Below are 25366 nucleotides of genomic sequence, written 5' to 3'. Positions count from 1 at the left end.
TCCGGACGCAGCGGTTCTAACGGGGAGGCGGGAGCCACCCAGCACCGCCTCCGTCCTCGGGGGCCGAGTGCCCTCCTTAATCACAGCGGCGCCGCCCGCGGTGCCCGCTTTCCCGCCCGGCTGCCCTCCCGGGACCCAGGTGAGCGCGGAGGGAGCAGGGCGCGGCTCCCGTCCTTCCCGGCGGGGGAAGCGGCTCCCGTCCGTGTGGGCGCTGCCCCCTCCGAGCTGAGGGGCTGTGTTTACCCTGGGCTTTTGGAGCCTTTCCGGCGGTTAGAGGTGGCTGTGGGCCTTTCCCTGTCGCCGCCAGCTTTGCTTCAGTTTCTTCGGTAACGGGAGCTAGCGCTGCCTCTGTTTGCTCTCTGTCAGAGCCTATGGTGGAGCTGAGGGCACTAACGCCGGTTTTGGAAAGGGGGTTCGGCCCTCCCTGCTGGGACAGACCGGCTGCTCAGCTGCACGGGGGGCAGAGGCAGCGGCCGTCAGTCGTCCCGCCCTTTTTCTCCCCGGGATGCAACACAAAGACGTTTGTCAGTTTTGTATTTCTAAGCTCTTCTAAGCACCCGTTTCTCAGTGGTGCTGTTTAAATCACTCTCCGTGACAGGCCATGAGACCGCCGTGGTTTAGCTTTGGTTGCCCTGACATTTTTGTTACTGTCGTGAAGTGACTTGTAACCGATTTATTTAATCAGTTTCCAACATGCAAGTTTGTTCACAAAAAACAAAACAAAGCCAACAACATAAAAACTGGCCCCATGGACTTTGCTGTGTAAAATGTATTTTATTTTCTGTTTTTCATCTCCTTGGACTGTGATTTTTTTTTTTTAGCACTGTGGAGGCTCCACTAGGGAGACATAAGCTGGAGTAACGTGTCCGGCTTTGCAGGTAGTGCTCAAAAAAGAGGCTTGTAGGAGGAGCCCTAGTGGAGGGGAAAAATAACTGATACAGGTATGTGCTCCCTGTATCAAAAATACATCCTGTATTTTTGTCCTGTAGACAGTTCTCTTGCTTTTCTTTTGGCTTATTTTAATGGTATTATTTAAGAATAAGGATGACCTATCCTAAAGCAGGTTACAAAATGACAAAACAAGCTTTTTCTAAAAAATTATTGCAAACTTCCCCTCTCCTCTTCCCCACCCCTCAGGTCTGCCATCCACAGAAAGGAGGAAATTAAATCCTAGTCCACTGTGAAAGATTTCAGATTTTGAGGCATGCATGTCAGTGGTTACAGTGTCTCAGTTAAAGTTTGCTATTTATGAGGAGTCCTTCTGTCTGGGTTCTGCCTTTAAGCCAGGAGGCTTATACTGTAGTTTGGAAGAGTGATTACCCAAATTCATATATTGATACACTCAATTACAGTTTAGAAGCATTTGGTGTTTTGGAAACTGGTATTTATGCTTCAGTTCCAACCTGTGTATTTGGAAGTCAAAATTGAGATGAGTATCTATGAAAAATTTGGAGGTTTAAGTTTTTTTTGTCAGAAGCTGTTAATTATTTTCAAAGCCATGTTTTTAGTTAATGGTTTTTACTTATGGTTTTACAAGAATGTGACTCATGTTATTTTCATTTCTAATGCAGGAAATTAACTCAAGAAGATGAAGCCTAATAAAGGAAGGACCTGCACTAGGGAGAGAGACTATGTGTACAAATTCAATGCTGGAAATCAACATGTAGTGCTTACTGTGCCACTCAAATTCCCTGTGCAAGAGAATATTAGTCATTTGCATGGGCGTCTAATGCTTCTGCACAATCTGCCATGCTTTATAGAAAATGGTAAGAATTGATTTTTCAAATTAGTGTCATATATCCATGTCTGTAAGTGTCTTACAACCTCCTTTAAGAAACCAAAAGAAGACTATTTACTAGAACACTTTTAAAAAAAATATTTTTGTAAAACAGCAAAACATTGAAGAAATTACTATCATTACTAGCAAGTAAGGTGCCCAAGTAAAAGGTTTTCAAAAAAACTTTATCTGTATGTTTCCTAGATGATTACTGATACTTCAACTGACATGTTTTGTTGATGGACCATTCTCTTCTTGTTATAATAGACCTGAAGCAATCTCTTAATAAATTCATAGAAGAGGAAACTATAAAAGATTATGATAGAGAAGCTGAAATGGCTCTGGAAGCAGTGAAATCAGGAAAAGTAGACATAAACCAGCTGGCAGATACTTGGGCTAAAGCTTATAAAGAGGTAAGATTAGAGTTAATATTCAGGACTTGCTCTGTGAGAGTGTGTGTGCAGAATGACATCTGTGAAGATGCAAAATTATGCTGAAATTCATTGATCAGTTCTTACATTTTTTTTCTTTTTATCTGAAAGTTATCATTAAGTCTTCATCCTACAAGTTCTCAGTTGTTTGTTTTTTTTTTTTTTTAATTTAGTAGAATCACAAGATAAAAAATTTGAGAGGTAAATAGCTAGCGATACTTGGAACAAAAATAGACCTAAGGGTTATAGTGCATTAGAATCAAAGCAAGAGACAGTAAAGTGGTGCTCCTATCCTAAATCTTAAAAATAGCAATGAAGACTCCGAAGAGAAAGTGTATAGTTGGAAGAGACTTTTCAGCTCATTTTCTGAGTTGATGTGACTATTTTACATTATTTAGTGATGATGAGGCTTTAGCTGGAATAATGCATTAGGTTTTGCATGTGATCCTCAAAATAGAGGAGTGTGAAAGAACTGGAGAAGTCCTAGTGAAGAGAAGAAAAGAAAGACAGAAACTGCAGCATTTGAGGGAAAGTTTTTAGTAATTGAATTTGCTTGTCATGGCATATAGAAGAATGCTGTGAAAAATTCCAAAACGTTCGTCTGCTATTAAGAGAATTGGAAGCAAATCGTCTGCCTTAGTGAACGTCAACAAAATAAAATTAGCTTAAGCTTTAAGAAGGAAAAGTCTGTATTGGGTGAACATGGAATGTGATAAGACATTGAAAGAGTTTAGTCTTCTCTGCTAGCATTTTCTATGAATAGGTTCGCCTGAGTGGAGGGTTTAGGATTAGAACATCTCCTGACATTTCTAACCTACATTTCAGTGATACAATCTCAATTCACCAGGTGAATCCGGTAGGAATGACTGCCAATGTAAGGAGTGTTACAGTATAAAGGAGCTTGCAAAACTGGCATCTTTGGCCCATTCTTTGTTCAATAAAAACTGCTTTTTCTAAATCAGTGGTGTTGGTGTTGTCACTAGAATTTTATCATCAGAAGTTTAGTCATCCTTTCTAGCAAAGCATTTTTTTGTGCAACTGGTGTTTTGGGCCCTATTTAAAATTAATCAACTGCAAATACTGTTGTAGATATTGTTGCTCTTTCCAACTTGGTGATGGCTGATAACTGGTAATTCCTCACTGTACTCAAAACCTTAATGTTTCTGATGTTAGTTGCTTTGACAGAGGGAGAAAATGGGAAGGGACAAAATGTTAAAGCTAAAGCAGCATACAGAAAGCTCAAATTAGGAAACATAATTCCTGTCTGTTGGAGGTTATGCAACAGTGTGCATGCCTAATGGTTTTCCCACCATTATGAGGGATCCTTGTATGTCCTAAAAAATACCACATGCTTTAAAATATCTTATAATTTTTAGACAATGTTAGAATATGCAAAGCCTGAAGAAACCAGCTGGGATGAAGATTTTGCAGATGTTTATCATGATCTGATACACTCTCCAGCTTCTGAAATGCTGTTAAACCTGGAACACAATTATTTTGTCAGTATCTCAGAACTAATAAGTGAAAGAGACGTGGAACTGAAAAAACTTCGGGAAAGGTATTTCTTTTTTTTTTTTTTTTTTCCCTATCCTCTTAAGTAGGGGTGCATGCCACTGGGTCTGCACAACTCGTAGGATGTGTGTCGACTTCTATGTGTCTATGTAAGCCTTATTTTTTTAAGACTTATCATTAGGGTTAGCTATCTTATATTTTCATCAGTCATTGAAAATAATAAAAGCTAAGGCCATCAATGTAATATAAGGTTTAATTTCCATTGTTCTATCCACATTGTAAAGTGGTGTATCAATGTGAAGTGCTTAGGATATCTAGAAAATAAAGTATATCTATGTACCATGATTTGCCTTTGTTATGATGTAATTTAACTGAAAAATTTGAAGTTCTGTGAGGTGAAAAGATGAGCAAAAGACTTGAACCAACTTTAAATCAGAAACTATTGAGTTTGAAATTTTGCAGTCTTTGTGGGATCCCATTTCCGAAAAAGCTTGCATAGCTGCAGGTGGATGCTTTGTCCAGAAGAGGGAGCGTGGACAGTGTGGAGTTCTTTTTGAGACTCAAGTTACAGAAAATGAATGCACACAAATATAGATATAGTATAGATAATAATACTAGAAAAGCTTGTGAGATGCCAGAATATTCTAAGTAGGAATGTTTTAGCATTTTAAGTGGCAATGTTCCTCTTGAGTTGTATTTACTTAAGCTCACACTATACAATGCATATCTGTTCATACAATTTCTTCTATTGGAACACTGGAACAGGTTGCCCAGAGAGGTGGTAGAAGCCCCATCCCTGGAAACGTTCAAGGCCAGGCTGGATGAGGCTCTGAGCAACCTGATCTAGTTGGGGATGTCCCTGCTCCTTGCAGGGGGGTTGGACTAGATGACCTTTGAAGGTCCCTTCCAACCCCAACCATTCTATGATTCTGATTCTAGACTGAATCTTATGTATCTCTAATTTGGGTATGAATATTGCCAAAAATGTGTTAGCAAAAGTTTTTGTTGCTTATTGACTCTTCTCAAGTATGCATCTAGAAGAAAGATCACTTAATCCTGAGAGAAGACTCCAGAAGAATTTATCATATCTATTTGTCATAATCAAGAAACTCCATATGTCGGTGGCAGCTGAGATAATGCCACATGAGCATAGGTGTTGTTCTGTAGCACAGTAGCTGACTTGGAATCCCTGACCCTCAACTCAAATTTGTTTTACAGATATTCATTGCTAAATCTGTGCTAGGGTAAATAGATTCCTTGCAGAAGAAAGGGCTGAAAGTGAAAGACTAAGTGAAGCCAGGGATTAAGAAGACTAAGGAGGGATGAGGTATTGTATGAACTGGTGATAGCAGGGCAACCCTTCAACTCCAGGTCCCCTTGTTGAATGTAGTTTGAGCTGGTAGCACATCTGACTAGTAAAAATACATGTATTTAGCCTGCTTCCTGTTGTTTACCTGTCTACATCAACCGTGGTTGGGGTGAGAGTTTCAAAAACTCTTCTAATGATAAGGATAGTAAATTATCTGGAGGACACTATCATACCTTCTTTTGAATATCTGTGAGGGCAGACTTTAAATGTATGGTTCCGACTCCAAGATGAGTAGATGGCTGAAGTGGTGCAATGTATCTTTCAGCTAAGTGTTCAGTTGTATCTCTGCTTGCAATGGGCATTGACCAGCTGACTGATACAACTGATCGTTGTATCATAACTGTATTGACAACGATGGGTATTCTTCTGCCAATTTTTTGAAAGTGTTGCTTGCTGTAAATGTACATTTGTTTCTTTTTCAGACAAGGAGCAGAAATGGATAAGGTGATGCAGGAGCTAGGGAAATCACTAACAGACCAAGATGTAAATTCATTAGCGGCTCAGCATTTTGAATCTCAGCAGGTAAACTAAGTTCAGTGAACTAGAATACATCATGCAAATAATTTTCTTTAAAAAGAAAACCCAAATAACTCAAACTATCACTGTTGTCTTGTTAGGATTTGGAGAACAAATGGACCAATGAATTAAAACAGTCTACTGCTATCCAGAAGCAGGAATATCAAGAATGGGTGATAAAGCTTCATCAGGACCTAAAGAATCCCAACAACAGCTCAATCAGGTATTTGATTCCTCTGTGATGCTTAGTTCCACCTATAATAGTTCAAAGGGTTTGCTTTTATGTAATCTTTATTTTCTTTTATTATGCTAATTACATGGCTAATCTGAAATAAAGGCAAATAAACCATCATAATTAAATATTTATATCTTTATAAGTTTCTTAACTGTGTAATGTTACAATCTTTCTGTATCAGAAAGTGTTCTAATGTGCTAAACTACAACTTGTGCTCAATGGGGTTTCCTCCTGTTTTGCCCTTATTTACAATGTCTGTCTTTGACACTATTTCACAAGGCTTTCCATTACCACTTACGGATGTTCTGCAGAACATAAATGGTAACAGTATCACAAATTTTGAATTAATAAGCATCTTTTTCTTTTTTTAATGTATACATGACTGGACAGGTTAAAAAAATAGAATATTTTTAGCGTGAACATTTGTGAGAGTTGAATGAAAAGCATTGTGATTGAGGAAATAGTAGGGAAATGAGGATTTGTAACTTGGGGAGATCCTTATTCTTCTTCATTAGTAACCACCACCTTTGTTACTAATAGGAAAATAGAAGGAGTAAAACCTGATGCTTTCTCATGCCTCACATTAGTTGAAGAGCCTGTCTGAGTAGATTTAGGTGGATGCAATAAGGAATTTATGGGAAACACACCTTTGAACCAAGTGGATGCCAGTGATATGAGGAGATAGCCATGGATCATAATGCGTGAAATACTTAGAGAAAGTGATGAAGCATTTTCTTTTGGGATAAGGAAGCAATGTGTGAGGAACGTGAAGGAAGAGAGAGAAGGAGAAATATATTGGAAGATGATGCTGTGTGTTTAGATTTTACACTAGTTTCCTGAAGATTTTTTTGTCTGTTAACTTATGTTTTGGAAGTCTTTTGCAGTTGTTAAGTTGGTCCCAGAATGTCCTAGGAATGTATAGCTCACAAGCAAGCTGACCTCTTTCTAAAGTAGTGACCAGGTAAAATATCACTGCAATAGTGAGCTTAGAGCTCAAGCTCTAAGCCAAATCCTAAAATATTTTCCCACGGAACTTTCATGTTAGCTTTGTGGATTATTTCTATGAGGCTTTAAGGATAGTGAAATTATAAAGGTTATTCATGCTTATCACTGCAAACCTCTTCCTGTGTTCTGGGAAGAGACCAAGGTGAAGTTTCTTAGAGCTGAAACCTAGAAGAAATGGACTGCTAGAGGTCTAGAGGACCTCTGAGAGAGAGTGAGCATGTTTTGGCTTCATAATCTTGGATGCTTGTAACAGATGTGAAGTTATTCTATTTGAATCATAGTAATCACATAGACTAGCAGAAAGTGTGATCTCTCTGCTTGTCTTGAGTCCTGAAAACTATAGGTCCCTAATGCATTTGAAAATAATGTCCAGGAAGTCTATAGCAGGGCAGCTAGAAGCTTAAAGAGAGAAAAATCTGTGTGTTACACACATGTATAGGCATAAAAGATACATATACACACACACACACAGCCCTCCACGTATTATATAGAACTTTATGCATCTAGTTGCTTATGTGTGTGTATATATTTATTAATGGTATATCTCAGTTCTGCCTCATCACTAGGCATTTGCAATAAGTGGAATTGCTTGCAAGTTTATAAAACACCTTTGAAGATTAGGCACTTTGGAAACAAAGACAAACCTTACATTAAAGCAGAAACAAATTAGAGAGATGTTAATGTTCTTTAATGCAGCAGAAAAGGTACTTATTGAAGACAGTTGAATTTGGGGAAAAATATTAAAACTGCTATCTGAAGTCTTTCCAGCTAGTTTGAACACTGTGAGTGTTTGACTTGGCTTTTTTAACCTCTCATTTTGTGTGGGGGAAAAAGAAATGTTTTATCCAGTAACTTCAGCAATAAGGTTTTGAGTATTATAAATAGGTTGAGAAGATTATTTATTTTTCCTACACTCTTATTATGTTATAGCTAGATATAGGCATTTATTTTTATTTCTCAATCTCAGAATGCTTTACAAGTGAGCTAGGTAATGTAAATCTAACAGCGGAGTCTGTTCTTCCTGCTGGAAATGTTGTATGCCAGAAAGGTAAAACCTCAGATGAGTGGAGTTCATTCAAATAGATTTAGTCTCTTGGTTTCCACAGACTAACTAGGAAAACTTTGGATAGCTTTCATGAAATATTGCTGGTCTTGAACAAAAATTAGGATAAACACTTTAGTACATTTCCTCGTTATTTTAGTGATGAAATCAAGGTTCAGCCTAGTCAACTGAGAGAATCTGTAGAAGGAAATGGAAGAATTTATGAAGAGCAAAGGCTGTTAGAAGAAAGTTTTACTATTCACTTGGGTAAGTAAACTGATACCAAAGCCAAACATAATAACAGATGCTAATAAGTAATATATCTGAACCATGTATTATTTACAGTATTTAACCGTCAATGTATGCAATATATACGGTTGGTAATTTTACGGTATTTATGGTATTTTACGGTATTTTTTCTTTACATATGTAAGAGAAGTACAGCACAGTATATATTGTATCTAGATACCTGAAATATACTTAATGGAAAACATCCTTGAAGCAAGTTTTTCTCCACTCTAGCAAGGTGTCTAGTGTAGTAAAGCACACAAACATTAAAACATATAGCGGTTAAAAATTGTATTTTAACTTTTCTTTTGTTTGGTAAGAAAATGTGGGTATTAAATTCAATTCCCACGATCAATTAACAGAAAAATACTTAAAACTTTACTTTTTGTTTACACAATAGAGACTTCTTATGCTGTCTGTTTTGACTGCATTAGTACTTCATCTGAGCCTTATATGGAACAAGGCTCATTACAGGTATAGATAAGCCTTGCTTTGTGACAGTATGTGAAAATACTGCATTTTTACTCCTATTTTGTAAATTGCTGATATGTATGTAAAACTGAATATATGGTTAAGAACTTTCTTTGAGTGTTATTGATTATATTTCCCTTATAGATCTCTTTCAGTAAACTTAAGGGACCACTCTGATCCCTTGCATTTTAATAATAATCCTGAGTTTCCTCTTTTACTGTAGGTATTAAAATCATTTACATTCTGTACAGGAGCTCAGTTGAAGACCATGCATAACTTGAGATTACTGAGAGCCGATATGCTGGATTTTTGTAAACATAAACGCAATCATCGAAGTGGAGTAAAACTTCACAGACTTCAAACTGCAATGTCTCTCTATTCAACTTCTCTCTGTGGCCTAGTTTTACTGGTGGATAACCGTATCAGTTCATATAGCGGCATCAAAAGAGGTGAGTCCTCTAATGGGGTATATTGTGTTAGTGAAAATGAATGTAACTTAAAAACTTGCTGTCTTCTCTCACAAAAAATATTCCCTGTAAAATTAATATTTACTGGAGACCCTAATGTTTTGTACAGGATATTGCAAAAGGGTAACAAATGCAAAAAGAGATATGGATAAGGATGGGGGACAGAGTTGTGCTCTGATACGCTGTTCTCTCTCATCTCTTTCCTAGGTTTTGTGTTTGAGTAAGGAATATGTTTGATTTCCTTGCCTTAGACTGACTTATAGGGGTTTCTAACTATCTAATGTCAGATTAGCATACAGAAACTTATTTGCAAAGATGAAAATGAAATATGCTAAACTTGTTAAATTGGTAAGTAAATGTATAAAATTACCACGTGCTTTAGAAAGCTGCAGCACTATGAATGCCATTAAAAATGAACAGTAGAAATATTACTTGCCTCCTCCTGGAAAGCTTGATTAGTAGCCATTTTAAGTGCATGTCTTTTGAGTGAACTTTGAACTTAAGTGTGAACTTTCAACATGCTAATTTCATTCAGACTATTTTTTCTAAGCTAAATGATTAGTTTCTTTATATACTTCATATTTTGTATTGCCTAGCTCAAGTCTTGTATATTAGGACTTTGTAGGGCTATTGTGACTCTTTGAGTAGGTGTAGTACACTCAGACAAATTATAAACTAGAATTGAAGTTAATTTTAATTGCAAGAGATTTTTCATTTGTTTGGTTCAAATAAAACATCTTGTGACCTTATTTTATCGTGATACACACAGAAGACACCATCTTTTGGAATATGAGCTGCTTCTTCCTTGGTTTTGGACACCAGAATTTAATAAAGCCTTTTGCAAATATATTTTATGATGGAGATTTCATGTAAAAAGATACAGTACACTAAGATTTTTCTCTCTACCCTGCCTATTTCTGTCGCAGCCTGTTCACAGGAGTATACAGTGCTTTCCAGATAGTCAATCAGAGTACATTAAGAACTTTAAGGAGGATTAGAGCAGGTACCTCAAAATGGGAAGTAAGTAGCTGTTGCTTAGTGTAGTCCAGCTCCTTGCTAATAGCTTGTTTTGGCTCCCATTGACTTGCTTGGGGAGATGGCTGCACATTAGGAGCTTTCAAATACCAATCACTAAGGCAGTATGTTATGATCCTAATTATCAGTATAATAGTTCCAAGTCTGACATAATACTTCCTTATCAGGAAAAGGAGCTGGCAGCTCTTTTCAGCTGATGACACTTTTCTCTAGCTTTCAGATCTGTGTTTTGAGAAGTAAAAGGAAGGAACTGTAATTCCAGCTTTCCAAATACTCTATTTATGAATATCATTAATAGCTTTCACTTTTCGAAACAAACTGGAATGCTCTTGTTGCTGTTGGGAGTATCTATGATGTATATTTTAATAAAGTGTCACAGATTGAAGGACTGTTAGTAATAAGATATTTTTAAAGCACAATTAAATTTAATACACATATATTATTGCTGTTATTTTGGGAGCTTTTTTTTTGGTCTGGATGACTTTGTTTGAAAAGCAACAGCAGTCAAAAGGCTTGTTTTCCCCCAAACAATTAATTCCAAAAAATGTTTTGTCTCTGCCATTAATCTTTTAGTATTTAAAGAGGAGTACAACAGGGCTTTGATTTTGGTGAGGGTTGCCTTTGTAACTGGCCTTACTTGAACAGTAGAGCAGAATTATGTAATGTCACTAAGCACGGCCTTATGACACAGATTTTTAATCTTTTTTTTTTTTTTTTTTTTTTTCCCTCCCCCCCCTTAGATTTTGCAACTGTTTGTCAAGAATGCACAGATTTCCATTTTCCTGGAATTCAAGAACAGCTTGAAATTGTCCAGAAGGTTGTACTTAAGGCCAGAGCACAGCGTAGCAGTAAGTCGAAAAGACATCATGGTCAGTGACAACCAAAATTACTTTCCTTGAAATAGCATAGTGGTCAGCTGATGTTTATGGTTATGTGCAAGTTGATTTCAGTCTCCTTCAGTTACCTGATCTATAAAATGGAATGTTCAAGTTTATTGATAAACTCTGAGAAGTCTGTTTGAAATTCTGTCTTCACGGACACGTTTTCACATGATGCTGCCATAACAGACATACAATTTTTTTTTTGGTAAAGTAAGTTCTTAGGCTGTCATCATACTTTAACAATGCGGGAAGTGTATAGAGCCATTGTCCTTTCCTCTGCAGTTTAAACTGCCTGTAGGAATGGAAACTTCATCTGACTTATTTATTTCTATTTAAACATGTAAAGCTTTGAAAATTGCAGAAGAGGAGTAATGACTTTCTCCCTTCCTTGACAGTGAATGCTAAAAACTGAATAATAAATTGACTAAATGCATATACTTTTTAGAGCTGAACAAATCCTTGTGAATGGTTTACTTTGCAATTATATTTACAAATGGATGTGAAATTTTCAGACCACATGGTGCTAAGGCAGTACTTGTACATCATGAAACTGTTTTTCTTGCAGAGATCTACTTATGTGATTTAAATACGTCAGTAACACGAATAGATTCCTAAGAGTACATAGAGAAACCAGTTTTCTTAGAAACCTGCATAGTGCTGTAATCTTGAGGAAAATACTGAAAGCTGGTTTTATACTACTGATTTATGTAAATGTCTTTAAATTCTTTCTTGTAATACTAGGACAAATTTGTTTTTAATACTTACATTATTTAAAAAGCAATAGCAAGGTACTACTATGTAGCTGTAGGGGCAGTTTGGAAAGTTCAGTATTATGTTTGAAAACACTGTGTTTTGTCCAAATAAAGAGGTATTGTAGGATGATTAAATAAGAGAGCTGATGATTTGAGATAGGCTTCATTTCACTGTCTACTGAAGACAGCAAAGACCCTTCCTGCCCATCCCCCTGCTTTTAGGGGACTTTATGGTGGCTTTATTATAAAAATTAAAGCCAGATATCATCTCGGTACATGAAACTTTCATGCCAAAGTGTAATTAATAGATTATATGTTTAATATCTGTGCTATGTATTTATATACAGAAAACAAAAGTAGTGGAAATGAAGATAAATTAAAGAATATTGAACGAAACCAGTCAAATATTTTGCCGGGTGAGTTCTGTTACATTTTTCCCTTCTTCTTAAGGCAAATTGGGTTTTATAGATGCACATTTTTAGCTCTAAAGTCAGAACATAAATTATAAACTAAACCTGAGTTGACCTCAATCAAAGGAGAAGGATGTTCTTGTGGCTAAGGCAGAGAACTGGGTGTCAGGACATCTGGTTTCTATTCCCAGCTTTGCCACTGCATCATGTGACTTGGGGCAAATCTCTTAACTTCTCTATGCCTAAAATTTCCTTTCAGAATTTTAAGGGTGAAAAAAGGTATCTGAGCAGCTTAGGAAAAGGTGAAACTTAAATACTACCAACTAATTTTATTTTTGAAAATAATTGTATATATGTCACTGTTGTGGTACAGTAAAGCATTTCAGAGTCTATTTTTTCACTTTTGAGAGTGTACAAATCATTCCTCTCAGAGGAAGTATCTTCTCTATGTATTATGAATTTTAATAAGGAACGCTTTTGTGGAATTTGAAGATGAATATGCAGTTGGAGGTGGGAGGGAGGAGTTAAATCCATACAACATGGTTGAATAAGAGGGCTTCTTAAAATTGCTTTCAAGATTGTCTTAGATCTTGTTAGTATAAGTGGATTATAAATCAGCTTGAGTCCTTAAGAGATAAATCTGAGTGAGTCTTGCTGCAGCGGCTTGTGTATTACTACTCTTAGATATTCATTGTTGGGGGTTACTACCTCCTTAGCAGGCATCAGAAAGGAGTATATACCTGTTCTTCAGCTGTCCCAGTGCAAGGGTAGTATCTTAACTTAAATGACCAGTGAGAATACCTTTGAAGAAAGATGTTTATCTGTTGACTGAAACAGTAAGGGCATTGCATACCTGCTTTTCTGTTGACTCTAGTACAGACTTCTGATCTCCAGGAGAAAGGTAAGATAGAGACTTCTGTTTCACTGCCCCTTACTCTTTCTCTGCCTTTGGTAAACGAATACCAAGTCTGAAAATACTTCCAACAAATGTCTTGTAACTTTTTGAAAACAACTCCATTACTAATCTTCCCATTGTTATGAATTATTTTAAATTCTAATCATCACGGATACCTTTGTCTTCAGTACATATCTCAGTTCTTACATAACCCACTATCTTTTTCCACAGACTTTTTGCATCCTTTATTTTAACCCATCCATTTTTGGTACTTCCGACTCCCACATCTGTCTGCAATTTAGTGCTTACATTATATATTTTGAGTATTACACCTCCTCTGTGTTTGCTTTTCTGTTTTGTGCTATATATAGATGATATCCGCCTGTACTCTTGTGTCTTACTACACCAGGTGTCCATGATGCTCATGAAACCCATCAAAGCAGGGAAATAAGTGTAGGATGAATGTAAAACAATGATATTCCAAGAGATTTTTTTAGATGACTTGGTTTCTAACTTTTTAAAATCTCTTTATGTATGTGTTCTGATCTTGTGTGTTTGTATTTGCCTTTTGACTTAACTGACCCTATCCTTACGTTATGTAACAATGGTATTTTCGTACAGATCACTACCATGATATCTTGCCTTCTTGGTTTATGTTATCCTGTAGGAGAATTCTATATCACACGCCATTCAAATCTTTCTGAAATTCATGTTGCTTTTCACCTCTGTGTGGATGATAATGTGAGATCCAGTAACATAACTGCGCGGGATCCTGCAATAATGGGACTCAGAAACATTCTCAAAGTTTGCTGCACACACGACATTACTACTATTAGTATTCCTCTCCTCTTGGTGCATGATATGTCGGAAGTAAGTAAATTTAAAGATTAGGTTTGTTTTTATCTTTTAGGATGCAACAAGGTTTAAGTCAAATGGCATAGTTTGTCCCGGTTACATGCTCCTGCCACGTTATTGTGCTGGCACCCATGTCTGTATGGTGGCTCAAATTAAGGAACTGAACCAGTTAAAAACATTGTAGACAGCTGAATCTTTTTTTTTTATTCCCACTCCTCATTTTGAACATTTCATTTCCTTGATCCAGCTTATTGCACAGCTGCACAGGTATTAGTGAAAAATGGGACTTGCAGGTTTTGCTTAGAAATTGTACTTTCAGACTGACTGATGTGATAGTTATTCCAGATTCCCAGTCTTAATTGTTGCTGGTTAGAAAACCTTAAAAATAAGTTTTATGAGCAGCAGAAGTAGCAAAGCTTGGCTTAGAGTTCTGTAACCCTAAACACCACCTCAGCCCTACCCAGCAGCAACCAGGTATCAGCTTTGCTCTGAACTGTTGTCGTCTTCACTTCCTAATCACTTGCATCCTTAATTTTTGTACCTGTTTCCTCTCTTAAGTCCCCCAAATACCACGTGGGCAAGAAGCAGCGTATTGCTGAGGCTCTTTGTAGATACAAGTGTGCTTACTTATTGTGCTGAGCTTTTGTATTCTGATCTTCAGCAGAACACAGATGTAGAGCTTGTCTCTTACTGAACTGTAAATTTTCACAGTGCATAGTAACTTAATGCCATTGGCAACCTCTTTCCTCTGTCACATCTGGCACACAAGAAACTAACAGAGAAGAAAAAGGGGTGGGAAGGCAGGGAGAGAAGCACTGTACAGGCAGTACAGCCATATGCCTCACCTCCTTAGGAGGTGAAAAGTGTATAAAATTAAAGAAATGAGAAAAATAAGACTGCCATTCTGATACCCTTACATGGATAATTATAATCTGTGAGCTTTTTTTAAATAAATCTTTGATTTTTCACTTGTAAATTTCAGTACTGCCTTTCCTTCTTTGAAAGTGCCCAACTAATAGCAAGATGAAGGCTTGCCAGTGGATTGCTTTTAACAGTGATTTTTTTTTTTTTTTTTAACAATTTGATTGGAACACAGTGTAGAAGTGGCCTCCTTTTGCAAGATCAGGGTCTATTATTATGAAGGTGCAAGCAATGCAGAAGTTAAAAATATCCAATAATGAAGCTTCTAAAGGATATACTTCCATACATAAAACTAGACTTTTAGGAATGGATGATATTATTTCTGAATTTTTAAATCTCTGGTATGAGGACTTTTTTTTTGGGTACAAATGAAAGTAATCAACTTGCAGGACAGCAGCCCAAGTTACTCATGGGACCCAGTTACTGTCTTGCATAAATTTATTGACCTTTTTTCTTAATAAAGCTGCCCTGACTGCATTCTTTTTCCTTTTTTTTTTTTCTTTAAAACTTGTTAGTTTTAGCTTTCATTTGCATGTCTGTATTTTAATGTACAAATAAAGCACAAGACCAAGTGTTCAACATGCTTTGACAATGTGTTGTTGCTTGGATGTGTGAAACTGAAGAATTACCTTCCTGTCTAGTGCTAGATTCTTAAAAGTTTCTGGTAAAACAATTCACCTTTTTATATTGAGTTTTAAGTCTCTGCAAAGTAAGCAGAAAGTGACCTGTGTGATAAGTGTATGTTTAGCCAAAACTGCATTGTGTGAATTGCATTAGCAGCATTGCTTATTACAGTGCTTTGCAGATGGCTGACCTCATTTGAAGCACACAAATATGTAACTTGTTGTTGAGGGAAAAGTGAATAATAACAGATTTCTGAAAGTTAACCTTAACTTGGTGCCTTCAGCAGCCCCAGTTTTGAATCTACATTTACCACCTACATAAAAACATTTTTGTAAAGTGGTTAACCAGGAGCACAGCTGCAGAGATGTTTGTATGCTACACTGTGACAGGCATTTATCATGAGTTTTCTCTGCGCTTTTCCCAAAGGTTTTCTTTTATGAATGGAAGAGTGATGTTTATAACCTCACAGAAAGAATGAGTTGTGTGAATCTCAATGAAACCATTACATATAATTACCTTCATATAAAGCTATTTTTTTTTTTTTCACAGAAAAAATAATAGGAATTCTGTTTTCCTTATTTTTTCTTATGGCTGGAACAGCAAAAGCAGATTTCTCTATTCTAATCCTTAAGTTAAACAAAGGAAAGAAAGTGAGTTTGATACTTGAGAAAGGCAAAAGCAGACACATTCAAGTTCAGGACAACTGAAGTGTTACTGTCTGTTCACTGTTCTGAATCCAATATAAACTGGGGATTAAAATGGCTTTAATAGTATGGCATTGCTAAAAATGCTAGAGCTGGCACACTTTGTTGGTAGTTTCAACATACGAGCCATTGCTGCTGTCCAAACAGCAACACAGAAAAATGTGACTCTTAAGGCATCTCAGGCAGCTGTCTCTATTATCATAAGTTAAGACAAAAAATGTTTTGGAAAATATTAGAAATGAAGGAGTAAAGCTGTGTAATGAATGCTTATGAACATGGTTTATGTATATAGAGAGACTATTCATGGGGTGTATTAACCTCAAATATTTCTCATCTGAGTTTCCTGTGTTTAAATATATAGCTGTTCATACAGTGTTTAGGATTTGCATAGATATACTTGGAGTAAACATCTTGCTAATTCTGAATTTACTAAAATTAACTATTGAAATTTTATTTGAAATCTTTGTCCCACAAGACATTTATGGACTCTAATTTTCATTACTTGGTTGTGACATTGTTGTGCAAAGGTGTAAGCCCTTAGCTTTATAAAAGCAGCAGCCCCATGTAGTAAGTGTGTCACAAATTTGTTTGAATCAAAAGGTTTGCAGCTTATCTTTCTAATCAGTGAAGTTGGCCTTCTCTGCTAGTGAACAAAACCAGAAGTCCCAGGTGTTTTTTTACTAATCAAAACTCAGTGTAGGAGAAGGAATGTTTGCTTTTTTTGTTGTTTGTTTCCTAGCCCCTGCACTGTATTTTGATTAGCTGATCCTTCATCATTTCCACAAGTGTTAGTTAGTTGGCATATAGAGAAAAATCCTGATAATGTGTCAAAATCATAAGAACTTATGTTTTTAAAGATGGATTAGAATTGAATCACTACTGTGTCATTTTCAGTTCTTGCGGCTTGCATGGAGTGACATTCTGAATTCAACCTGTTATTTCCCTGAGTGCCCACAAGATTTAACATCTATGTTCCTCTGAAATAGTCCAAGGAATAGTATCATATCCTGCTGTTTTGATCAATCCTTTTAAGGCTTAGTTCCCTTTATTGATTATGCAAGATACTCCTGAGTTGCCTTCAGAGCAACAGGACCTTTCTTTCCAGACAATTTTTTTTTACATAAGCCTGTTGTTAGTTTTCAGTGATGAAAACTAACAATAAATGCCTACATTATGTGACACAAAGCAACATAGGCAGATAAACTATAGCAAAGAAAAGTATTTCTTCCAGAAAGTTTAGAAATTAAAAACAAAACAAAAAAAAAAAAACCAAAAAACCAAACAACAAAAACTGTCCAACATTGTTCTGCTTAATGTGTTTTATACCCTAAGAGCAGCATCTATTGATACAGTGATTTACATCATGAAAAAAAAAGCTGTCTGAAAAGTGATTTCTAGCTTTTACTATTTTTAATGTACTACATATTTTGGGGATGGCAGGAGATACTCCCACTTAAGTAGAAACTGGCTTTCAGTAGTTGTTTCATGCAGCCATATTCAGTATACTGTTTCAGTGTTATCACTTGGCTTTCTTAGATAACCTTGATTCTCAAATACCTCTTTTTTTAAATCCTGAAATTAAGCTCTCTGAAAATGACAGATTGCACAATGGTTGGCATTGCAAAATAAAGGCTAGCTTTACTGAATAGAAAATTATGTGAAGTGTAAATTTGAAAAGGTACGTAGAATTATAAATTTGTTTCCATGTCTATATTCCTGTATTCAGACTAGAAAGTGCTCATTTTGATGTTGAGTACATCAGAACACATAGGTACTATTTTCTTTCTGAGAAGTGTTTACTGTGACGGTCATTCCATCTCTAACTAGAAATATTCATCTTGATATAATTCACTTTGTAGCATACAGCCAAAGAATGTTTAATGTACTAAAGCATTTAAACTGATACTTTAAATAATTTAGACCTGTGCTTGCGACCATATCTTAAGAAATATCTTGAGTCAGTGTGGTTTTTATATCCCATCTTGGTATTTAACTTTAGGTAAGAACTTGCTATCTGTAACTGAAACTCCTTCAGCAGATGAAGATGGATTTTGTTTGTTTTAACTCTTAACATAAAAGCATCTTTAGAGGAGAAACTTCTTCCAGTTGCAGTATTGAGAGGTTTTTACTGAAGGTGGTGGGCATACCAATAAACCTTAACCAGAATCAAAGAATAGCTGGGAATCATCAGTTACTACTGTTCAAGATGTGGTCAGGAGCCTACCTTTGGCTAGCTGAAGCACGAATCTGACAGTTACCCATGGAATATTATACATTTTTCTGAAGCTCCACAGAGGAATTAAATAGACCTGTTTCCAATGTCGTTAATAGGATTGTCAACAATATTTTTAGTCAAGATCTCAACTTTAAAATGTATACACTGTTCTCACACTGGGCTCTCCTACCAATAAGCAGTAACAGTACTTTTATGGTCACCAGTAAGGTGTATACCACGTGCCTAGAATACTGTGGAAAACTGAATCCTTCTTCATGGCCTGTAATGCTGCTGGAATACCTGATGGGGAAAATGTGATTCTCTGGCAAAAAAATGTATTTTTTTTTTTAATAACTTTCCTGCTACTCTTGTTGGTTAGATTCATTGGGCATTAAGGCTTTTCATTTATTAATTTTTAGGAAATGACCATTCCATGGTGCTTGAAGAGGGCAGAGCTTGTGTTCAAGTGTGTCAAAGGTATGTTAGCGAATGCTTCAGTTGTTTGTGTTGCATTTTATGACATCCAGCTCAAGCTGTATATTTTCAAAAAAAAAAGGTGTTTTTCAATAATTTATTGTTTGTTAAAATATACACTTTTATATTTTCTCATTAAAATTATTAACTGTCCTACCAGGAAATAGCCTCAGACACTTAGAATGGAGACTAGAAGTGTTTCAAAGGTATCTTTACAGCTTAAACATAGACAGTTATAGAAAAAGCCCTCACTGATGCTTTGAGCAATCTCTGAAGGAGGGCAAGAGCTGGTGGTTCTCTGCAGTATGATTTCCAGCCTCTTGTATTTTGATTGCCTCAGATAATAAGGACTCGCCAAGACTAGCTTATGCATTAATTCATCTCTTTGATGGAAAGTCCCCATAACTCAAGTTGGTGTCTTTGCAAGTGGTGTTATTACTTACTGCATTCTTGTGTGCTGTGCTTAAATACTTGAACCAGTCATTTAGAATACTTAGTAGTGTTAATGTTCTTTCTACCACCTACTCAAGGAACCTCTTCCTATTGTCACCTTTAGTAATTTACAATAGAATATTTCATATATAGCCACTTTCATTAAACACATATTGTTCTAAGTGTCTTTATTTGCCTCAACTGTGTTCCTGTGGACCTTGTAGTTCATTTGTTATAGTAAGGAAATGCTAGCATAAAAATGCCATATTGCACACTTGCGCAATAAATGAGTGCTGAGCTTTTTCCATGTAAGTAAGTCCATGTAGTTTCTGTTGCTGCCAGATTGTCAGTGTACTTTTGGCAAGTGTACTTTTCACGTGGATGTGATCACATCAGAGCTAAAGGAAAGAGCTGTTTCTCAATGAAAGCAAGCCATTGAAAGAACCCATAACCATCATGTTTGGAAAAATCTCTCGTTTCTGCTGGCTAGCACTGTGCTGTACAGTAGGACTGGTTATTCTGTTCTTCAATGGTATATAGATTTTTCTCCATAACTCGTTAGATTTTTCCAGTTAAAGCCAATTTCAGTCAGGAGATTGGCCAGGTCTGATTTCAATGTGATTAATAACATTCCTAGTTTAAGACAGTTAAAATCCTAATCATATGTGAAAACTCCCTCACTGCTTGGTAATAAGGTCATTGACTGGGAAGATTGTATAGGTAATGCTTATAGTATGAATGCTGTTCTTCAGGTTTCATGATGGAAATGGCCTCATGGGATGGAGGAATTTCTCGGACTGTGCAATTCTTAGTACCACAGGTAGGTTAAACCAAGTTAATAGCCAACCTAGGAGACTGCTCGAAAAAGAAGTTAAATGTCAGCAGATCTAGTTCAGATTGCTTTGCTATGCCCTGCTGGTTTTGTGTGAGCTTAAGTTAATCAATGTAGGTTTGGTCCCTTGCCTATAAAACAGGAATAAGAGGGGTTTAAATTTTTTTTGTATCCTGTAGTATCTTCTGAGGATGTTAAAATTTCAAACTGGGAAGTTCACCTTTACAAATGGTGAATACATGACCTTTGAAAGATACTATTTTGCTGTTATTTATTCTGAAAAGATGGACTAACCTTAGACTGTGTAAGTTTAGGCATTTATTAGTCATATTGTCAAACAACTTGAAAAGTTGCAATGCACTGAGTTCAGTCGTGCTTCTGCAAAGTCGTTAATGACTCTAGATATTTGAAGTTAATTGTAATTAAGATTCCTAAATTATTTAATTTTGAGTTCTAGCTGATCTTCAGAAACAGGAAGTTTTGCAAAGGTGGCCAGCACTGTTTTATTTGTTCTAAAAGGTGGTACTGGAAGTAATACAAAAATTAGAGTTACATTAGGAAAGAAATAACATGTTATTTCTTGACAAAGTAGTAAACTGCTGAGCAAGGAGGAAGCCAAGAATAAACTAAGTAGCGAAGTTGAGTCTAATCCTGGAATTCAGAGAGCAGGAGTTCTGTAGATAACCAAACAGCACTGTCCTGCTTATGCTAGGCAGAAATAATCAATTTCTGGAACAAGAAGTCTACTGGAAAATAGATATGTCACATAAATACACAAACAGTATTTTTAGGTCAATCTTTTGATTGGATTGAATTAATTTTCAAACTATATGTTATAATTCTATTTATCTTAGTGGTCTTCTGAAATGTCAAATGTCAAGAAACAAAGTTGAGAGAGACTTTAATTCTTCCAAACTACAGCAAAAAGCCAAAGCTTACTGGTGTATTTTTTCTTCCAGACAATTTCTGAGGAAATGTTTTATCAACTGAGTAATATGCTTCCACAGATCTTCAGAGTGTCCTCTACATTGACTCTGACCTCTAAGCATTGAATTTTGTGCAGCAGTAAGATGTATCCTGTTGACAGAGGATGAGATTATGGAGATTCTAGACTGGAATGTCTCTTTTCTGAGGGATAATGACCTTAAGTTGTATTTGTTGCAATTTCAAGAATCATGTTGTGGTAATAAAAGATAAATGCTCACTGTACTTGGGTGTTAGCCATTGATTTTTGCCTCGTGCTTTCTGCTTCAGCACAGTGTTAATGTTGAGTTCTCACCTTTATCTGAAAGACATTCAGTGTAACTTAATGTATGTAATCTACAGAAATACAAGTGATTCTTATTCATAAGTAGTAGGAATAAAAGCTTATGATAGGAATAGGATCTTCTGTGTGAGCTTCAGATTATTGGGTTTTAAAAACATTTTCTGAATTTACTCAGTGACATTTAAAATATGAACAGTCAGGTGTCTCCTTAGAATAACTTTGACATAATTTGTCACAGTTGTTTATCCAGGGTCACAGTGATCACAAAATAGAATGTATTAGTGCCTCGTTTTACCATTTTAATGTTACAGAATGAAAACCATGAAACAAGCATTTGACCTGCTGCATTTTATAAATCACAGAAGTTTAAAAAAATAATTTTTTCCTTCTTTTAATAATTTTTTTAGTATGTTAAAATTTTTGCATTGTTTCAAGATTTCACATTGACAAGTCTGTCACATGAACAACTTAATAGGAACACTATAGTGTTCTGGACTCTGTTGTGCAGGTATGTTTTGCTGCTTATTAATAATGAATGTTTTATAGCTAAGCAATCTAATTGGAAATGCCGGAGAGACAGCTCAAGATACAGCTATGAAATTTCTTGGGATGAATTTGAATACAGTCAAAAAAACCTACAACCTTGCCCTGTCTCTTCATGACTGAGAGGTCGGGGAGAGGTTGGGAACTGCTTTTCCTCCATCTTGGACAGTCATGTTTTTGAACTCAGCTGTGGACCCAGGTGGCTGGAAGCAATCTTTCAATGCAGAGACTGGGCACAGGGAAAGAAAGTCTATCTGAAACTGGGATTCTTGGGGCTGCTGGAAGAGTCAGGCTCACAGCAAAGCAGCTGGGGTGCTGAAGGTCCGAGGTAGCTTTCTAAAGTCCACAGTTCTGTTCTGGAGGAAGCACAGGGATCCTGGCTGGCTTTGAATCTGAAATCTCTTTATATGTATTGCTGAAATTCTGCACTTGAAAATTGGAGATGCTGGAAGCCAATTAAAAATCAAAAGTTTTTTTAATGTGATTTAAAAAAAAATATTGTTGTTATTATAATTTAGTTTGATAAATGTGAAGATTGCAAAGCTCTATTGTGGGGAAACTGCATAATTTAAAATTCTCACCCAGAATCAAAGCAGTACTAATCAGTTCATGATGTTTATAAAGTCAGTATGTAATTAATGAACTCCTGGCTTAGTATTTTTTTAGTCCTACATGCTGTACAGAAGCCATGTAAGTGACCCAGCAAACATCTATTGCTGAACTGTCAAATGCTTTATTTTCCTCTGCCAGCAACTTCTAAAGAAGAATCATGCAAGTAACGTGACCTAATTTGGTGTTCTAGAAAAGAAGGATGTGAATTCATCTAGAAGGAGCTGGATTAATCCTGTTTGACCTCATTTTACATTGCCGGCCTTAAGCTGAAATGAAACTCTGGTCTCAGAAAAGCAAGTGCTCTAACCACTGTTCTGTTTGTGAAAGGTGCAGTAGCAGAATTATTCCTTTTATAAGTTGTAAGAATTATCTGTGTTGTAAAAGAGATGTTACATGGTACTTCTAATTTTTTTTTTTTTTTCTATAAGGACATATACCAACAAGCAGCCTGTGGAACACCAAAAATTCTTTATCAATTCATCTTGCTTATATTTTTTAGACTCTTTTTAAAATAAAAATTATGCCCAAATTCTTCTGTTATTTTGCTAAAACATGAAGACAGCATTTAATTTAGTACTACTTGTGTAAAACTGACAATTTCTAAGAAAATAATTAAGATTTTTTGCTTTTCATTTTTTTATCTGTGTTGTTTTCAGTCCTCAGCAGATTACATATGATCTTTTCAGCATTGATCTTTGATACTAAAAAGAACAAAGAAGCTCTAGTGGTGAGGTTTTGGAAAATCAAAGCGGTAGGAATGGCATGGGAAAACTATTAGTTCTGCTTAAAATTGTACCGAAGCCTGGCCCTTGTGAATGTTGAATTGGCCTGCCAAACTGAATCCTTGTCTAAAGGACTCTTGATACAACATCTATTATTCCCATTTTTCATATCTGTTCCCAAGGAAGTAGTGCTAGCAGCAGATTTTTAGCTGTCTTTATCAAATAACAGAATATAGAGATGAGATGACCTAAACTGCACTTTGTTTGATCTGTACCTGGCAGACATACAGAACGGTAAAATACAGACTGCAATTTATGGAGTAAAGCCACGTGAGAAATCTTACTTGGTTCGTGAGAGGCTATTTGAGATTAAGAGGAAAATGACTCAATAGGCATGAGGTTTTCTATTTGTATATGCAGTGCAGCATTCATTGGAAGGATGACAGTATTTCATGCCTTGAAAACATTGTGTAAAATTGTACATGTAGCTTGTATTGAATAAATTGTTAATGCCACTAAGAGAAATGAGGAGTGAATGCCATTGTTAAGCTTTCTTAACCTGCTCGTGGTGACCAGTATAAATTGCAGGTGCCCTTTACAGAATCTGAACTGATGTTATTTCAAGAAAAAAAGAATTGTAGAGAGTCTCAATTTGTCAAGGACATAGCTAACTGACCTTCAGCCTATTGTCTTGAATTGTATCATCTGTGTCTGCTTACATCATGACTGATGACAAACAGGAGGAGAAGAATGCAGATCTGAGAAGCAGATTTACAGACTTCATCCTGACCAGACTGATTTTACCCTGTTGTAATTCCAGAAATTTCAGTGTCAGTAGATGTCACTGCCAAGAGAGGTAAGAATCGCATCTGAGGTCTTTCCCTCTGCAATAGTTCACTCTGAACAGCAGTTAATGAAGCACAGCTGAAAGATGTTATTCTGTAACTTCTCCTGTTGTATGAGAGATGAGTGAAGCCACAGAACGTGATTATGGAGAGGGAGTATAAATGACTAAGATTACGAGTTGTAACCCACTTCTGTTATTTCCTTGAGCTTAAAAGTTGATCAGTTCATTTGATCCGTACCTCATTTCGCCCTGATTAGAGGAAAGTTTAATTTATGCTTGTGTAGTATTTTAAGTATTAGTCTTGCATACCACATTTAGTCTTATTTCTTGCCTGTACTATATCCAAAGATACTATTCCCTGGTATTCACACTGGGTCAGAAGTGTGAAAAGATGTCTAACCTCTCCTTGTATTTTTGTATCTTTGCCTCATTGAGGTATCAGGACAGACCCTCAGTACTGCATAAAAATAAATATCTTACTTCATACCATACATTGGATGTGGCAGAAGTCAGCAGTAACCACAGAATTGTGGTCCCATGGGACCACAGTATTAGAAGAACATATTATTATGCACAAGTACGAACAGCCTTCGTTCTGGTTGTGTAAGTTCAAGGGCTTGACTTTATGCTATAATAGCATTTAGACACTAAGTTGTAATCTTACCCCAATGTTTAGAAGCAAGTGGAACAAACAAGCACATACCACAAGAAGCAGCACTCAGAGACCAGCCTTGAGAGTCATCAGAAGCAAGGTAGTGTTGAAGTGAGTACCCTTGTAAAATTTGCTACACTTGAGAGAAAGTAGGGACTACCTCCAGTGACACAGTGGCAGTCTGTACATGAAAGTCTTTAAAAGAGCAGATCCTGTCCTGCTAATGGCTTAAGCTATTTGTTAACAAAATTAGTTTGGAAAGCTGTACTAAACCCAAAAGGCAAAGAGGTCTAGCAATCACAGATGGCATGGTCAGCAGGTGTGATCAGTTAATCTGCAATAAGCTGTGCTCCCCTTTGTGTTTACTGGCAAAACAGGCACCAGGCAGCTCTGATGAGATGGGCCAAATGGGATAATACCCCTTGATCAGCAAAATCTGTAGTTTGTTAACAAATGTAGTTTTAAGTCCCCTCAGACAGAAAAGCATATTGAACTTCTGTGTTGAACATGCTAAGGAAGTGCTCAAATGGGTGGGCTTTCATATTAATTGTGGACCTTCATACAATGGCAGTGTTTGCCA

General features: G+C 36.4%; 2 protein-coding genes across 4 annotated transcripts in view; one reads left to right on the top strand and one right to left on the bottom strand.

Annotated features, from left to right (window-relative positions):
* TIGAR (TP53 induced glycolysis regulatory phosphatase) overlaps positions 1-25366 on the bottom strand; it is a 168354-nt gene that overhangs the window by 60890 nt on the left and 82098 nt on the right. The gene's annotated exons all lie outside the window — the stretch shown is intronic.
* FERRY3 (FERRY endosomal RAB5 effector complex subunit 3) lies at positions 29-21352 on the top strand. Of its 3 annotated transcripts, none has more exons than XM_086758460.1 (14): positions 29-139; positions 1572-1766; positions 2045-2190; positions 3585-3766; positions 5512-5611; positions 5707-5828; positions 8048-8154; positions 8898-9095; positions 10889-10996; positions 12129-12197; positions 13754-13956; positions 18825-18882; positions 20064-20131; positions 21103-21352. In XM_086758460.1, exons 2-14 carry the CDS (start codon positions 1589-1591, stop codon positions 21193-21195), a joined length of 1632 nt encoding a protein of 543 aa, XP_086614586.1. In that variant the 5' UTR covers positions 29-139; positions 1572-1588; the 3' UTR covers positions 21196-21352. The 3 variants fall into 3 exon arrangements, with proteins under 3 accessions (XP_086614586.1, XP_086614579.1, XP_086614592.1); XM_086758453.1 differs by having other exon boundaries at positions 10889-11017; XM_086758466.1 differs by lacking the exons at positions 29-139; positions 2045-2190 and having other exon boundaries at positions 1657-1766; positions 10889-11017.

This window comes from Chlamydotis macqueenii, chromosome 1 (genome assembly GCF_036417535.1).
Source record: "Chlamydotis macqueenii isolate bChlMac1 chromosome 1, bChlMac1.mat, whole genome shotgun sequence".
Classification (NCBI taxonomy): Eukaryota; Metazoa; Chordata; class Aves; order Otidiformes; family Otididae; genus Chlamydotis; species Chlamydotis macqueenii.
Note: the sequence above shows the minus strand (reverse complement) of the source record. Positions and strands in the feature narration are given on the sequence as shown.